The 18082-nt window shown below is 36.5% G+C and overlaps 1 protein-coding gene across 2 annotated transcripts in view; it reads right to left on the bottom strand.

Annotated features, from left to right (window-relative positions):
• The window catches only part of LOC107095223 (protein FAM19A5-like), a 193421-nt gene extending 176948 nt beyond the window's left edge, over window positions 1-16473 (bottom strand). For both annotated transcript variants that reach the window (XR_001481727.1, XM_015391225.1), the window contains exon 1: window positions 16343-16473. Coding sequence is in view for 1 of the 2 variants with exons in the window: in XM_015391225.1 (XP_015246711.1) it covers window positions 16343-16454 (112 nt within the window). In the remaining variant the exon portion in view is untranslated. The remainder of the gene's footprint in view (window positions 1-16342) is intronic.
• Between the last annotated feature and the right edge of the window lie 1609 nt (window positions 16474-18082).

The raw sequence follows: 18082 nt of genomic DNA, 5'->3' as shown, positions 1-18082 counted from the left end.
GATCTTCCAATTTTTAGATTCACTGAACTTTTTTGTTGGAAGTGATGAAATGTAAGCACATTGTTCATCAACTAAACTTTGCTTTAACTGTATTCTCATCATTCTACCTGACTTGTCTGATGTGTTTGTTTGCCTATGTTGTAAATTTCAAAATGTTCTCTAAGAATCCTCCAAATCACATGGATAAAAAAGAATGCTACAATTTCCAGATTTACGTTCATAAAAGCATTTGAAATATGTAAAAAATATCTTTGAAATCCCCAAAACAAGTCACCAAATATACATAAATAACATACATGTACAACAAACAAATGACTAATTTGGGATCACCAGCTTCTTCTGACTATCAAGGCTTCAGAAAGTAAGAAGAAAATTGACCACCTGAATAAAACCCTGGAGTCTATATGTTCGTCTGGACATAATAAGGGTGCCATTTTATTTGTAGCTCAGTTGCTGTTTGTGTCATTAAAATCAGAACCGCATGTCCCTTTTTCACTCTCTGCCATAGCAACTGCAGTTAGTTCATTGTTTCTGCCTTGCAAAATGGTCGTTGAAGCAGCAGCAAGCAATGGTGCGAGATAAATGAGGCCAAATGCTTTGTAATTTCCCTGTCAGTCATGGAGTGTGTCATCAGCTTCAGTTGGGAGAGAAGGACAACGATGGAAATTAGATGCTAATGGAGATGCTTTCTTATTAATATACCTCAGCTATTTAATTTACTAAATCCATGTGGATAAAGTTATAGACATGGGGGAACCAAATCCAAAATGCTAAATGACTGACCAGGCAAATGTTGGACCAAATCTTAGCTGCCTCTGAAATCTGGGTGAGGGTAGAGTGCAGCTGTCACAGAGGCCCCAAACCTACCGCAGATTCACCTTCTAGCAACTTTAAGATTGAATCGCACTTGTCAGCGTGCTTGTCACCAAGTCTTGATGTGAAGACGGTATGGCTGAAAAGCTGGCAAGAGTGAAGACAAGGGAAGATGAAAAGAAGGATGGACAGGACTGAAAGTAGGCCCTCTAGGCCGTATAACAAGTTCTCAAAAGTTTGCTCCGGTGTGATCTTGTTAAGTGTGGGAGTCACTGAAGGACACCAGACAATTGATTGAATGGAGTTGACTTAAGCACAATTTCCTCCTGTTGGTGACATGCATCAACCAGGCCATGGGTGCCTACATTCTGCAGCTTAACTACCTTTCAGGCCTCCCACTGTGACAAATGGTTTCTGTCTCCTCTAATGTAATATTTGCCTCTACTTCTGAGAGCCTCTTGGCTACTCTGCGGCACGTCCGTCTGCCGACTGCTTCATTGTGTTAGCTGACTTCATTCCCCAATCGGCTGTCAATTGGTGGAGTGTCTGAGTGTTCTCAACTGTCTCTCTTTTGTCTCATTGTCTGTGTAGTCCCTCTTACTGCCAGAATTTCTCAGTAACCTCCAACTCCGTCTGTCTCAGTCTCCATTTTCTCTTTTTCTCCAAGCACTCGCTTTAATCCTTCTCCCTTCTTCTAGTTTCTCATTCTCATTTCTTCTCTGCTTCTTTCCCTTCTTTCCCCTCTCTCTCCAGTTTGCCGCCATGTCTGTGCTCCAGATGCTAGCTGTCTCAGCTCCATGGGCTGTGTCTCCGTGATGGGCCCCTCCAGGAATTCAAAGCACCATTCTGGCATTTTCTTCCAAGCAATTGCTTTTTTGCAGTAATAAAAGAGGAGTAGCTTTAGCTTTTCCTTCTGAATGGGCTTAGTGGCCTTGGGCAAAAACAAGCACAAAATGCACATCCTCAAATCCTCTCGGGGCAAGAGCCCGCCACGAGTCACTGTCAAGAACCAGAGCCAATTAAGCCATTTCAACTACTTTTATTTAATTTATTTGTTTCCAAATCTTAGCATACATAAAAACTTAACCGGAAAGGTCCTGACTTTAACAATCTGTTTTATTTTTTAAAGAAATACTTCCTCTTCGCCCACATGTAAGCGGACAGCCCGCTAGAAAATTTTACATAAACCTGCTTACTGTGACTGTGACCTATTAGGCCTTGCAGTCACAAACTACTTATGATATGTAAATATTATACAGTAGCTTTTAATGGTAATTAAAGTCACATTGACACATAATTAATTCACAGAAGACATGGAGCATTTAAGGTGCAATTAGCCATGGAATCTGGTACGGTGATACTTTGCCTTAATGCAAACTCCAAACACTCTGCAATTTGTTTTCACATTAAGTAAATGTCACGGCATATTAGCATGTTATTATGGGTATGTTGTTGGGTTTTTATTTCTTTCAGAGAAATGTCTGGTTACAAAGGTGGAAGAGAAATGGTAGAAGCAAATAATAAGAGCTTTGATCATTCTTACAGTTTTGTTTACATACATATATATTTCAGATCAAGCAAATGCCAATGTTTTTTTGTAAAATATAAGGTATGTCCCATCTAGTTACAATGTTACTTTTAGCATATATATCTCAATAAATTTCATAATTGATAAGTAAGTAAAACGTACACAGAAAGGTAACACCATGTTGGCAGGAGCAGCCCACAGATTACAAAAAAAAGAATAGCCTTTGGCTGTGCTGCATAATTCTTGATGGATCCCTGTGTAGACAAGGCCCCATAGCATCTTAATATTTCATTAACTAAGGCACAAAATGCTTCTTATTATTTCCTATCCTATCAAACCCGCTGCTTTGCATTTTAGCAGACTAATGACATAATAACGAGGAACGCTCCCGGCATAGTTCAAATAGTACTCAACAGGGATACCTTTTAAACGCAAGTAAGGAATTTCCGGAGCTGTTAAAGCGGCTTAAGTTTTTGCTTTCTTGGTAAAAAAAAAAAAAAATTAAAACCTGCTGACTATCTTTCCTCAGGTCATGAGCTGGTCTTCTAGCTTTTCTTTGACATATATCTTTCTCTCCTGTTTTCATATATTAATCTACATGCTAAAGCAAAATTATTGAAACTCATTTACATTCTCCCAAATCTTAGATTGGTTTTGGCCTTTTAGGAAATGTTTCATTGACCTTGCAGCTTTTATAGTCAACATTGTGTGTATGTATTATAATATGTTGCAAAGGTTTTTTTTCTATTTGATCCTTTTCACAAGTCACCATATAAAAAAAAAAAATAAACATAAGGGAATCTTATCTCTTTATGGAAGCCCGTTTCCGCTACATGAAAGTTAAAAAATGCCAAATAGAACGTCATAATTATGAGATTCAAAGTCATAATTATGATATATTTCACTTTCAAACGTTTGTACAGTACCTCATAAGTATGACTTTGTATCTCATAATTATGACTTTGAAAGTTGAAATTTTGACATTAAATCTCACAATTATGGTTTGAAAGTCATAATTATGAATTTGTATGTTATAAATATGACTTTCTATACGGCATTTTTTTTTATAGTCATGCGGCGGAAATGGGCTTCCATACATCTTTTGTAATCAACCAAAACAAGTGAGCCGTAAATTATAAACCTTTTCAAAACTTTACCAGAAAAACACGAGGTCACATTTGTCTTCATATGTAGCCCTCCTAATTCAAATATAGGACCACCTGAAGTTACCATTATGGCAGGAAGTCGAGCTTCTACAAGTCCTGCAGTCAGTTAGATTTATTTCCATACTTTTATTAAAGGCATTTATAAAACATGTATTGCGAATTTGGTCTGCATAAATAAACTAAATTGTATTGATTTAAATTTAATTAAACGGGGCTGTTCCAATCAATGCAACAAATATTGTCCTTTTTAAACCAGGTCAATGCCAACTGCCCAACTGCAAATTGGTTTAATATCTTCCTGCTGTCTCTTGCCATTGTATCTTTCTACTTATCATAAATGAAGCTGCCAAATGCTTTTTTTAATAAGTAAAGGACAACCCACAGTCTTATTAAGAGTAGATGTAAGAACCAGAAGCAGTCCATTTATTAGTGGTTGGAGAAACACCTATCTAAACTGTTCCAATATAATTCTTTCTTAATGTTTAAGGTTACTCTTGTGCTGTAAAGTGATCCATGCATTCTGATAGAAAACTTTACCAAAGCATGACTCTACCACATTTTGTAATTACACACAAAAAAAGCAAATGTGGTGAAGTTTGGGTACTTTCCACTTTTGCAAAGCATTTTATGTACAGTATGATCTTATTTGCTATTATTTGCTTCAAGCCTCTTGGAAAACGCAGACCAGACTGGGCTTGACATGTCGTCTTTACTTCGCCTAAGCCCCCAGGCAGCCATTTTCAGAAACAGTCAACCATCTATCGATTCAGCTGCAGAGCTCTGGCAGCTTTTAAACAAACAGCCAGGAAACACAAGAGACTGCACAGCAAAATGCTTTAAGTGTCAACAAACAGGGTCAGTTTGTAACGGTGTCCATATTTTCTGTGCAGGAAAGGCTGATGCTTTAGGATCATTCAAGTTTTTAGTCAGGGTGTTTTTCATCTTGGCTGTCGGTTTGTTGTTGATAAATGAATGCAATGTAATTACTCAGACTAGACTAAACAAGGAATTGTTAGACATCAAATAAGAAATCCGGTGTGCATGACCTCAGTTTTTCCTTTTGCTTTCATTCTGAGAGATTTTCTCTACTTGTTACTCTTCCCTCCCCAGCTCCCCTTCTCCTCCTCCTCCCTGAGCTGCTCAGATGTGAACCTAAGCCTTCCTACAGTCCTCAGCCATCTTAAGATAAGATTAGCATACTTATTAGCTATCTTTGTGATCTCCCTCATCCTCTTTTTCTTTGACGCTCACGTGCAAGGCTGAAGTCTCATGAATGCATAATTGCTCCTTTGCCAAACAGACTCATGGCTGCGAGCTGCCAGAGGAGGGAGCTACTGCACAGAGGGCATCATTGTTGAAGTTGCTTTTTGTTATTGTAATCAGAGGTTGCAGAAGTAGTTTCCTTAGATTACTGTTTTCAGCTCCAATAATATCTTATAACAGAGTAGTTGTGTTTTATCTTTTACTTTTAACAATTCCCCTTTCCTGCATTCTTCCTTTCTCTCCACTGGCTTCCTTCAGGATCACCCCCTCATCAATCCCATCGTACCTCACCTTTTTTTCGACCTGCATCCATCCAGACTCAAATGCGGATGGATACCCAGGCTCCAAGCTTCCTCTTGACTCTTACTTACCCACTCAGTATTCCCCTCTACTCGATTTAGTCTCTCCCTTTTCGAAGGGTCTGAATGAGGATGGCAGATCATGTTAAGTTGGATGCTGATGCTAGGTGACAGGCATCATATGAGTCACAGTGGTAATCACAGAGATTTCTCCATTCCCCCCTATGGCTAGAGAGCACAGCGGCACTGCAGGCAAAAATTGCCTACGGTATAAACAATAGCTAGACACCACCAAACACAATGCACTTAAATTCCTAATAGGTTCTGGGCTACCATGCGATCCAAAAGGCCAAAAACAAACCAAAACATCACTCACGGTTACATTGCATGACATAGGCACGTTATAGGCTCTATCGAACTTATTCAACAGAAAAGCATTTGATCCCTACCAGACCAACAGACACCAGAGCAAAACTTTCAACTAAAATCATAAAACAATGCAAAAAAAAATGTTTAAAACAAAAATATAGTAATATTCAGCAGAAAAACATCTTCCATTTTAATTAACCTTAAGAGCATCTCACTTTATTGCAGAAGAGTATTTCTCACAATATTTGTTTTCCACTTATTTGCAGCTACTGTAACAGGATAATGCTTTGCATTTATGCTCAATGGTTAATATAAGATAAAGTTGATCAAATTGATATGATTTGAAGACCAGTTTTCCAGAATGCTTTAAATCTTTTGTCTCATGCTCTTACAATGCATTTAAAAATCAAATTTATCCACAAAAAACATATATAGAATTATATATATATATACAGTATATATATGAATATAACAAAGAATCCATCAGCTAAAATGAAAAAGGAGCCTAAAAAGGGAAATCAACTCTCCCTGTGACTGAAACACCTTGCATTTTAATTAGTTTTAGATGAGTGTTTTTGCTTTTTAGGGATTTTTCAGCCATTTTTGTTGTAGATCTGATGTTTTTTTTGGGGTCATTGCAATGGAGGCTGGAACACTGCTCCAATCACCTAATGACCTTGATTAAGACATAAAAAAAAAAAAATATTTAATTGGAAAATTAAAATATGTCCAAATATATTATTACATTTTTTAGATGTGCAAGATAAATATTCAGTCTTTAATGACGAGTAAAGCTGCTTTCTTTCGTTGTCGGATTGGTGACGTATTTCCGCCCTAGGGCACAAAAATCTTTTTCGATAGACCTTTTAAAAGTTGTACATCCGCAGAGGCTCCTCTTCAATGCAAAAGATAGGGCCATCCTGGGTTGCAGCTCTCTTGCGGCCAGAGCTGAAAGCCATTTTATTTGCACACCACATCCCGCCATAGCGCTGACGTCACAGTCGTCTGTTATAAAGTGCGGCAGATTGACAGGTTTATATAATTATTTTGCATCAAGGCTTGACTAACTGCATGCAGGGAGGCTAACACCATATTCTGATTTCCCCAACTCCATTTTCAAACATCAGGATCTGATCCAGCATAGATTAAGTCAGGTATGATTGATTTAAAGCACTTTTCAGACAATTTTATAATATTGTTTTTTGTTGTTGGCATTCATGTAAATATACAGCTGTTATAACTTAGTATACATTTGATTGGTTTTTAGTTTACGTCTATTTTGAAGTTATAGGCCCCCCTGGGGAAAAACTCCACCACCTGCAACAGAATGCCAGTTTAGCAAAGAAATATATGGAAAAAGATATAATTTAAAAACGACATAATAAATACCAGTAACTATGAGAACATAAACATTGAGCATCAACATGCTTGTTTCTTGGTACGAGACCTTTGTCCTTAAATTCCAAGTGTTATGAATATATTTTTTACCTAATAGCCACATTTTTCTTGCCAATTGTTTTATTGTAAAATGTTGTATTATTATTTCATGATAAACTTTAGACTTGTTAACTCTTCATTAGTAAATATTTCATTGCTGAATATAACTCAAATATAAAAACATAATTCCTGTATCAGTTATGTTTGTAAATCTGTTCCATATTTGAAGTTTTTAAGAAGCTATGCTGTAATAATAAGGTGATTAATATTTTTTTAAGCAAAATTAGAGCAATTTTACAGTTCCCCTGTTTAACATTACAGTTCAATTGCTTCTCTTTACAGGATTTTATATGAAAGTTAATAGGGCGCACCTCCATAAATACAGACTCTGGTTATCAAAGAAGAGGAGAGAGAGAAATTGAGAGATTAAAGGAAAGAGAGATGCTGAGGAGGAGAGACATCCATAAGAGTAATGTATATTAATTGCAGGCCGGGGCAGTGGTCACCCAAGCATAAAGACTATATCTAAAAGAAATGGTACAGAGAGGAAATGAAAGAAATTGCAACCAGCTGAAATATATGGGGGGAAATAAACCAAATGTCTTAAAGGGAAAAAAGGAGAGACAAAACAATGGAAAAGAAAGCTTTAGAGAGCAAAAAAGACAGAGCATAACAAGGATGTCTGAAACATAAATGCTTCCTCTAAACATAAATCCTATTAGTTTATCCTGCTGTTATAATGGACAAATGATGCCTTTGAAAGCATTAGCCGGTGTTGAGTCACTACAGCTGATTATTGAGCTCCAGAAGAGCGTAAGGTGTTGCTAGGTAAGAAGTTGGGGTTTCTTGCACAACGGGGCTGAAAGATTGCTGACTGAAACAAACACCCAGGCTCTATTGATTGGACACAAGAGCAAGATCAATTGACATGGCTAAAGGCACCACAAAAGAGGAAGATAGAGACCACCCCCTTCCTCTTATCTCCAGGCTTTGCTTCTCATAATCCAGCATCATTCCCACTGATTAACCCATGATTGCTAAGAAAACTCAACCTTCTACCCACTGTGGCGAGAAAGGAGGAATTATAAGCCTGATTTCAACTATGGGTGGAAATATTTTGAACCCACCACCGAATCTGTAGAGACGGCAAAACTAGCTCAGCACTTTTATTGCAGCCATTATTCAGGCTCTTAGCTAAATCAATCACACTCATTTGAAATGTAGTTAATCAACTATAAAATATATATATATATATATATATATATATTGTGGTCATTTTGTGTATTCCTTTGTTCACTAGATGTAAATCATTACATCATTAACATAAAATCTATCCTCCTGAGGGTAAGTTTCTACACACTTCTGAAGACATCACAGAAGATTTTAGAGCTCTTTGAATACGTCTTTTTTTTGCTTTTCTAGTTAATTTTTCTGTATAAATATTTTAAAAGAAACTTCTCCTTCCTATGTGTCTATTTTCATTTGTTTCCATAGTGATTTCTGAGCTATATTCCAGAGTCATAGAAATAGGACATGCTTGGCGTACGGTTCAAAATACAGGCAGATTGGTATCTTACACAAACATCTCAAAAAAGATTTCTGATTTGCAAGGTTTTACTCCGTAATATAGTTCTGTTGTTAGCCATGTGACATTTTTATTTAATTTTTTTTTTAACTAGAGCCTGTTTCAATCATATTCAGTTGACTCTTCTACCCAAAATCTCGTCACATGTGGGGCTGGTGCCTCCAGCAGTCTATGGGTCGAAAGGCAGGTTACACAGCAGTATACTGCAGGTTGCCAGTCCATCGCAGCAGTTGATTCATGAGCAACATTAATAGATGATAGATTTGCATAATCAAGGATGAGAAGAGCAACCTAAATATCATTTTTTACTGCCACGCAGTGCTAATGTTTATGACAATGCTAGCGTGGAAGGCTAACTTCCCTCTGACTATTCCATCTTTGTTCATTGCCATGTTGTGCATTGTCATCAATGGATTTATTGCTTTCAAACCAGCAGTATCCCACTCAGTACCAAGCGGTGTTGTACTTGGAGTACTAGGAGAGCGTCATGTCTCCATGACAACCGGCTGGGATACTCATGGAGCGTAAGTGGCAGTCTGTGGGAGTCAACCTCAGGAATCCAAGCGAAATGCTCTAACCACTAGTTCACCACATCCCTGCCGCTAAAAAAGTAACAGAGATAAATGGATAAAACTGTCATAATGTAAACTGAGGTTATTAGAAGCTTTCGGTCTTCAAATAAGATAATTAGATAATATGCACTTGAAATAAAACAATGAAATTGTGCTTTACTTATTTTAAATGTAAATCGTCTTGTTCCATTTACAAAGTGTCTCACGTCCCTCAATTCAGGAAAAAATGTGCAAATTTTAAGAAAAATTTACTTATTTTGGTTTTTATTTTTTGCAATTTAATATATAATAAAATTTTCAATCAATCATCAACTAGTGCACACCAGAGTCCAGCTGGTGCCAAACTGAGACCACCTCTTCAGGCTGCACTGGTTTGGGGCACATTAGACTCCGGTTGTGCTTCGCACTGACCCAAATGGGGTGAAACCTGGAGCTCAAGGTTAAGCTACATTTAGACTGACCTAAAGCTGCAGGTCTGAAAACACCCCTATTTATACGGCTCTGCTTGATTCTCGTGCCTATTGTGATGTCATCAATTGACATAAAAAAAGAAAAATAAGTAAGGTCTTTTTTATGCATGCAATGCACTGGTAATCTGTATTCCAGAACCGACTACATTCAATGCTTTATAAAACATTTATCTTCATTTATTAGGAATACTATTGAAAGGTGCATTTATTTCACTCTTTCTATTCTGAGATTTAAAAAACGAAAATGTTTTTTTGACGTTCCTTCAAAAATTGCATTCTTTTACTTAAAGAAAAAGCACTTATAAAAACACATAAAAAATTAAGGGGACTTTTAACAGCAATTGCTAAAAGCAAATAAAAGGAAATGTCTTATTTTACAGTTTAAAGTGGAAAGTGCTATTAGAATAAAATATCTTTTTGGCTTTTGTGGGCAGAGGGACTTTAAAGTTTTTTTGGATGAAAGTGGCTTGGGTGGAGTGATAGGAAGAATGAGATGGATCCATGATCAGGGTGGCTATACTCATCCTGATCCAATAGTGGTTGTGTAACCACTAAAGAGGTTTAAAAATGAATGTGTGATTTATTTTTCCAACATTAAAACATAGCAGTTTCCCCAACAGAAGTGGATGTGTTTTTAAAAAAATACTCTGTGTGCTTTAAAAAAAAAAAAAAAGCTGGAGTAAAAGTTTTGCCCCCAAGGTTTTCCACCAGCCTCCACCTGCTGCTGAGTGGCTGAAAAAAAAGATGACACAGCATCTATGTATTTGCCTCAGCAGTACAACTCTTTGGTCTCTGTGATATTCGGCTTCAAAAAAATGCCACAAAAAAAAGTTTAACCAGGTTGCCAACTATGAAATTATCAGAGCCGGTTATGTGTGTTACCAGAACTCTGCCGTGTCTTTGTTCATAAAAAGAACTCATCACCATTGCAGAATGTGCTGCTGGCATACACATAAAAGAGAAAAGGGATATAATATATGATCTTGAGGGAGCGCTATGTTTTACAACCCCTTAAAGTGACCTGTTACAGTCTGAGCTGTAAAAGACATCAAGTCCATGAATTCACTGAAATAAATTAAATCCACACCAATGGATTGTTTTTATATTTGTTAATTAGGACTTTGCTTACAGCTGATAAAAAAAATAACAGTATTTCTTTAGATGAACAAAAATTTTAACACAGAAATTCTGGCTTAATAAAAAGGTGCTTAACACCTGCCTAAAGGTTATTTGCAAAACGTACTTTTAATCTGACAAAATGAGCTTCTTCAATGTACTGCACAGTTACGTTTAGTGTGTTTATTTCAGCTATGTGCCTGGCATCCATTTCTCACATAAAGCAGACTGAGGGGCAGTGTGCCAGATGGATTTCTGCTCAAAAGTATCACATGCAGTTTGAGACGGATAGGGAAACCCAACGGGAGGGAGAGATAGAAAAGTGTAAGGGTGCCATAAAAGTAGTCTAACCGGGAAGTGTTTTGTGTGTGGGGGGGTGTGTGTATGTGTGGGTGTGTACCTGTCTAGCCCTCAGACTGAGGACCATTTTTCCAATTTCATCATCAAATTGAGAACCAGTTGTTGCAAAGTGAGGACATTTTGCCGGTACTGACATGCTATTTTGCTAATGGTTATATTTAGGGCTAAGGTGTCAATTGGGTAGGGTAAAGGTAAGGTATGCATTCATAATAATTAGGTTCCTGGTTAGTTTTAGGGTTAGGGCATAGAAAGGCTTGAAAAGTCTGAAAATCAATGGAAGTCAACACATGGTCTTCATTACAGATGGCAGAACAAGTGTGTGTGTGTGTGTGTGTGAATGAGGGGCATACATTTTGCCTAATAATGTTGTCCTCATACAGGGTTGAAATATATTCCCAGTCTACAGTCTGTTCAGCTGCAGAGACTCATGAAAACCATGCTTTTTTTCAGATGTAGAACCTTCTGTTAATATCATCTTTTTTTTTTTTTCATGGATTTATTCATTCATGAGCAGTGACACTATAAGCCAACAATGTGACAAAAAATATTAGGTCACTTATCTACAAATCCAGGAACTGGGAAGTGATTTAGTCCACCTATGCCAACCATACACTGAGTTTAAGATTTATCTAACTTTTTTAGTGTTGGAAAACATTCACTTATTTGCATTTTTTACAAAACCTTTTCAACAATGATGCATCCAAAAACTTGCATTTTTCTATTTTCTTTGCCTCTGCGAATTTATATCTGTACATTAGTTTTTAATTGGACCTGTTTGTTACTCTATACAAAGTCCCCTATTGGGCAAAAGGTCAGCTTGAAAATTGAGCTAAAAAGATGATGATCTCAAAGTCCCTCCACATTGATGAACCTTTACATCAAAATGTATTAACTTTTAAGGACTAACAAGTCAAATAAAACACTGTAATGTTGAATTTCTGCTCAGGATATATTGAAATAGTTCATTGTTTTAATGGACATCTTGCATCATTGGCTATATCTTAGCAAATATTTTTAATATTTTAAAAGTAGTAATATTTCTGCAATAAAAATACAGAGGCACTATTCTTGACATATTTCAGCTTTGCTGGTGAAGGTTAGTGTCTTTTTTGTCTAGGACCAAAGTGCAGTATGTGTCCATAAAACCCTGGAAGTAGAGCGAGGATGACGAGTGAGCTAAAGAGGCTGAGCAAAGTGATAACTCAAGGACAAAATAAAATAAAGGTTTTTAGACATCTGAAAGCTCAAAATGAAAAAAAAAAAAAAAAAAACTTGTGTTAAGAGTTGCTGTTATAATTACCTTTATATCACACTGATGGATGGAAGCAGGAGCACTGCCGGAGTCAAGGATTAGGTAAAAATCCTTCATCACCAAAATAAATGAGAAAACGGCAACATTTGTGACCACGTTCATTTAACAGCAATTTTTTAGATCTATTAAAGGCTTCACTCAAAACATAGTATTTATATTTTGTTACATTAACAGTTTAACATCATTAAGGAGAATTAAACACCCTTAGGAGAATTCCTAGCTTCTGTTGCAATAATTCACACATAAAAATGTTATAAGAGATTGCTTTGGGATTTATATGAAAATGGATCACAGAGCTGCTCATCCTTTGCACCCTCTCTGTTAAATATTATTTTACTTAATTGATAATAGATCAATGAGTAAAAATCAATAAAAGTTTCTAGTTGTTTAATGAAAATGGGGGGGGGGGGGTAGTACACAGTAAATCCCACAGTGCTAAAGGTATAGTGTGGATTTTCGTGAATTTTTAAAAAGACCCGCCCTCTCCACTTTTAAAAAAAAATGCACATGCACAACCCTGTACCCGCTACTGAGAGGGAACCTCTATTAAACGCGTGCGAGAGCGTGCACAAGCACATTTCTCCTTGTGCATGCACTGTTTAAACATTGCTGTTTGCATCACTCATACAAGCAATCAAAAGAAGATTTGCAATTTTTCCACAATTTCAGACTCACCACAGGTAAGTGAAAATGGGGAGGAGCATGTAGAACTACTTTACGTAAACATATCACCAGAATGATTGACAATTGTTTTGATGATCCACCGTGAAAAAGAACATCCTCCACTATAACTTTAAGATGGAGCAGCTTCTAATAAGAAATATCAAACGTAATTTCTATGATGTTAAATATGTATTGTCAAAGTACATTCACTCTTTTAGAGTTATTAAAACCTCAACTTGATTAAGTTATACACTATGTAAAGAGTTAATTTAACACTAATTCAGAGTGGGACCAAATGCACTCTGATTGGTGTTAAATTTAACTCTTAAAGTGTTGTCTTAACACTGAACAAATTACTGTGTGATACTATTAATCTTCCCAAATAACACTGTTATACAAACAATGTATTATAACCATAAAGTACATTTATTTATAATTTTAACTTGGTAACAAACAAAATAAACAAGACAAATGTATTTAATAAAAATGGCTTTAAGACATCTTCTGTATTAAGAAGAAGATAAATCTGTATTACCTCGAAAGTTGCCTGTCTTTAGAGCCTGAAAACAAATTTGGTTCGTCTGAAAGGTTTTTCAGTTGGAACATGAGTCAGATAACATCCAGATACTTTAAGAAATTTCACTTTCTACCTCCACAAATACATTAAAGTTTCATCCTATGTTTTAGACAATACATGTTTCCTACCAATAATCTGTTAAGAATCTGGCAAGAACACTGAAAAAAAACCTCATAAGATTTACTCCATAAATATATTGCAAGTATTTGCACGCATATTATTTAAGTAAAATTTAATGCTGCAATATCAAGTAACACTCACTTGTCAATATCAAGTGAATTTTACTTTCCATAAGACATAACAGTTGTGAAGATATTAAGTAACATTTACCTAATTACATCCAAGTTGTAAGTTAGTTAGTTATTAGTTAGCTATTAGTTAATTAGTAAAGTGTACTTGTTTTTCATAGCCACAAACAGTATTTTGGTAAACATTTTAAGTAAATCTTTATCCCTGGTATTTGCTGTTATTAAGTAAATAAGTAGATATTAATTATTTCCTTTGCATGACATATTGATTTACTTTTTTCTCATTATGATACATTACTCACTAATATTAGGTAATCATTGCCAGTTTTCATTTGATAAATGTTACCAAATAAATAAAATTACCAAATAAATTGAAAACTATATATATTTAATATACATTAAATAGTCAATTTTTCATTTTAAACAGTATAACAAAGAAGTAAATACCCTATTGAATGAAACTGCCCAATATTTCATGGGCAAGTCAGAAATGTGAAAGTCTACCTGGAATCCATCCATCCATTTTCTGTCACGCCTAATCCCAGTTGGGTTCACAAGGGATGCTGGTGCCTATCTCCAGCTGTTTTCAGGTGAGAGGCAGGGTACTACCTGGACAGGTCACCAGTCCATCGCAGGGCAACACAGAGGCAAACAAGACAAACAACCATTCACACACAAACTCAGACCTAAGGAGAATTTAAAGATTCCAATTAACCTAACAGTCCTGTTTTTGGTCTGTGGGAGGAAGCTCAAACTCCATACAAAAAGAACCCAGGCCGAAACCTTCTTGCTGCAAGGCAGCAGTGCTACCTACTGCGCCAGTGAGCAGCCCTGTAAGTGGAAAGGTACTTTTTCAAAAATGCAATAAAAATTTTACAACCCTCTGAAACTGAGAGTTTCGACATTTGTTACAGAAATATACTCAAATGTAAGATCAAGAATATTTAACTAAAACAATCATGCTCAAAAACAGCTTCTGGGCGAGAGTCGGAACAGCAGTGGTGTAAAGGTTATGTATGCTTCTATCTAAATTATAAAAAGCATGTACAAATATAGCATTAATAATAAAAGTCTATTATGTTGTACCGCATTAGAATTTGTACCTAGAAAAAAAAGATAAGGGTGGTAGTTTACTGCACCAAAAAGTCAGTTTTTTCAGTGCACTATATACTCTAAGACAGCCTACACCATGCTGTCCTCATCGGCTTACTTTCCTTTTGATGTTAATTTGCAGAAGGATCTTCCCTTAAAACAAAGTGTGTGCAATAACCTCCAAAGAGTTCTGTTTTGAGGTTGATCTGAGCAGACTATCACTGCACATACAGTATATTCTACAGCAAACCTTAAACAAGGTTCAGGATGCCTTCTATTCACCAATGGAGTCTTGTGCAATGAGTGTGCATACACACCATCACCGTTTTTACCAGTTTTACTACTTGTTTTTTTAGGGAAGCTTTCTGTGAACATTGGGCAACTTACTTTGATAACATCTCTGTTTATTTTTTTCACCCATCAGGAACCTTAAAAGTAGGCCCCACTTTTGCTGTTTAACTGGTTCGTGTATCCGATTATGGCACTAGAGGCACTCATTGGGACATTTTGATTTTGAATACACATGTGTTTTGAAAATGTAAAACATTTCTAAAAATGTTACTTTAATTTAATCCATTCGACATAATCTATAATCTTTGAGTTTCAAACAAAGGTTTTTTTTTTCATATGAAGCGTAAGTGAAAATTCAGTCTGGAAGATTCTTATCAGCCTCACCTGGAACTTCAGCCAATCAACAGCGGGACCATCTATCAAGATTCTCTTCAAGTAACTTCTGGCCAAGTTTCCCTCTTGCACACCAACTGAACTTTCACTCACCTCCACCTCATCATAAGGTTTAAAAACCGCTCTACACTGAAAACATTTAAACATAATAATTCTGCTATTCACATTTTTTTTTATTTATATTTTCCAAAATATAAAAAGGTACTCCCCAAAGCATGATGCTGACACCATCTAGTTTAATTTTCAGGACCAGACAGTGGAGTTTTCTGCAAAATAAAGGTTCCATCCATCCATTCATTCATGCCATTGATGATCAGGGCAATATTTATTATAGTTATTGTTTTATAACTTCATTTTTATTCATGTTTTTTTTTTATTCCATGGTAATTACAAGAAGGGGCGCGCTAAGGGGGCCATTCTTAGAAGGGACCGCCACTGCGCACGTTTTGTTTGTGCGCATTTCTAAACCCCAAAAATACTTGGTCAGGCGTTTACTCAAAAAATAATTTCTTTCTACTGATTTTTTTCCATTTGCCATTAAATGTGCTGCAAGGTGGTAAATAATGCAGCAAGTCATAAAGTGACTCTGATCCTTAAGTCCCCATTACTAACCCAGTCTGGCTGGAGAGTATGAACCATATATGACACAGGTTATTAAAATTAGTCACCGCTCAGAGAGTTTTAGAGTCACTAAGGTGATTGTGATGAGAAAACCTCCCCACATGACTCAGTCACTCACTGCGCAGTTGTCAATTAAATAATAAAGAAAGAGCGGCGGGGGAACTTACCGCAGTAAAGAACCAATAGAGCCGTCAGCAGCACCACAGCCCAAAAAGTTGACGACATTCTCGGCCAGCGAGTGGCATCTTTGCGCCTTGCTGACCTCGACACCGAAGCCATTGATTACCACCAAACGCTCTCCTTTTTGGAGACTAAAAAAAAAAAAAAAAATTATTTTTTTTTTCTGATCTTTTTTAAAGATGGATTCTTTTTCTTTTTACAATCCAACTCGACTTCTTTCTGCGCTCATATCTCCGTGTGTAATCCTGCAAAAAGGCAAATATCCAACAAACTGACAGGAAAGCAGCCACCACTGCGCAAAAGAAAGGGTCATATCATCCCTTTAAAAAAAAACAAAAACAAAGGGATTTTTTTTTTAATATTTTTTTTTTGCGTTAAAAAAGCTAATTGGATCCACTTCAGTTCTCACAAAGTACCACACTAAGTCGATTTCTGTCAAATCAGGTAGAGACTGCGCTCATGCAACCCTTAAACTGTTCAGTCATCTCTACCGCAGCGTCGTTACGGCTCCATTCACCTGTGGTATCTTTCCGCTGCTCTCCACCACCTCAGCTCAAACGCCGGGTTAAGGAAAACATTGAAACTGAACGGAATAAAACACCAAGAGGGTTGTCCGTAAAAACAGAACTCCTTTAAGCTGATCTTCTTAGCCTGGAATGGATAAAGATCTTTGCGCGGACGCTGGAGGAAACCAGAAAGGACTGGCAGGGGAGACTGTGGGAGAGGAAAAGAGCGCAATGTGCGACTCTAAGTGATCGTGTCCAAAGTAAACATTCGGATCAGTCAATATTACGTCAGCAAGAAAGCAGCAGATATCATTACTGGAGCTGTTACGCTGATACCCAATAGGAGCTGCATGCGTAAAATACGGTTATATGGAATGGGGCTCAGATATGTGTTGATTTTCAATACTGTTTCCATTAAAATTCGATTTAAATAGCTATTTATATCGATCTAAGCCATCATTTATGCAGACCATTACATCTGCGTAACGTCATAAGAGTTTTTATTAAAAAATAAAAATTCAAAATCTGATTGGATGTCGCCAATATCGACTCGCATCCTTTTAGAAACGAAATAGAAAGTTCAATCGCACAAACCAGAGGGATTACTTCAACATGAACTGAAATTTAGTGCCATTTTTAGACCCATTATTTTATCCAAGCTGATCAGTTGCCCTTACTTAATCTTTTTCTGCACCAAATGGATCAATAATCAGTCCAATCAACTCACAGGGTCAGAATAGGCGTGGAAGGACAGCAGTGCGCTACAGCATCCTTTGAACTCTCATACGAAATATTTTTTTTTTCTGCATTTTCCTTTTTGATTATTTGATGAGAAAAAAGATTTATCTCCCCCCCCCACCCCAAAAAAAGAAAAAAAAAAATCCACTGAAAACAAGCTCACAAAGTCTCCTAATAAACCATTAGTCATTTTTTTTACTCTTATTGTAAACCCAGATGTTCTGTTAATGCCTGAGCGGTCTATTAGAGAGCTTTTTATTTATGTACTTTTTATCTCCCAACTTCAAAATTAGATTACACAACTTTATCTCAATTTACCCACCCCTTTTTTTTATTATTTAGGTACATAATTGCTGTCATGCTACTTTGGAATCAACCTTTATTACACTTTGAGTGCGAGAAGATAAATATTTACATACAATAGAAATGTAACATGCAGCATAATTTTGTTTTTACTTTGTTTGAGGAGTAAATTAAGCCAGA

The sequence above is a fragment of the Cyprinodon variegatus genome, unplaced genomic scaffold (assembly GCF_000732505.1).
Source record: "Cyprinodon variegatus isolate N-32 unplaced genomic scaffold, C_variegatus-1.0 Scaffold530, whole genome shotgun sequence".
NCBI lineage: Eukaryota > Metazoa > Chordata > Actinopteri > Cyprinodontiformes > Cyprinodontidae > Cyprinodon > Cyprinodon variegatus.
The sequence above is the reverse complement of the archived record's forward strand: the minus strand, read 5'-3'. Positions and strand labels throughout refer to the sequence as shown.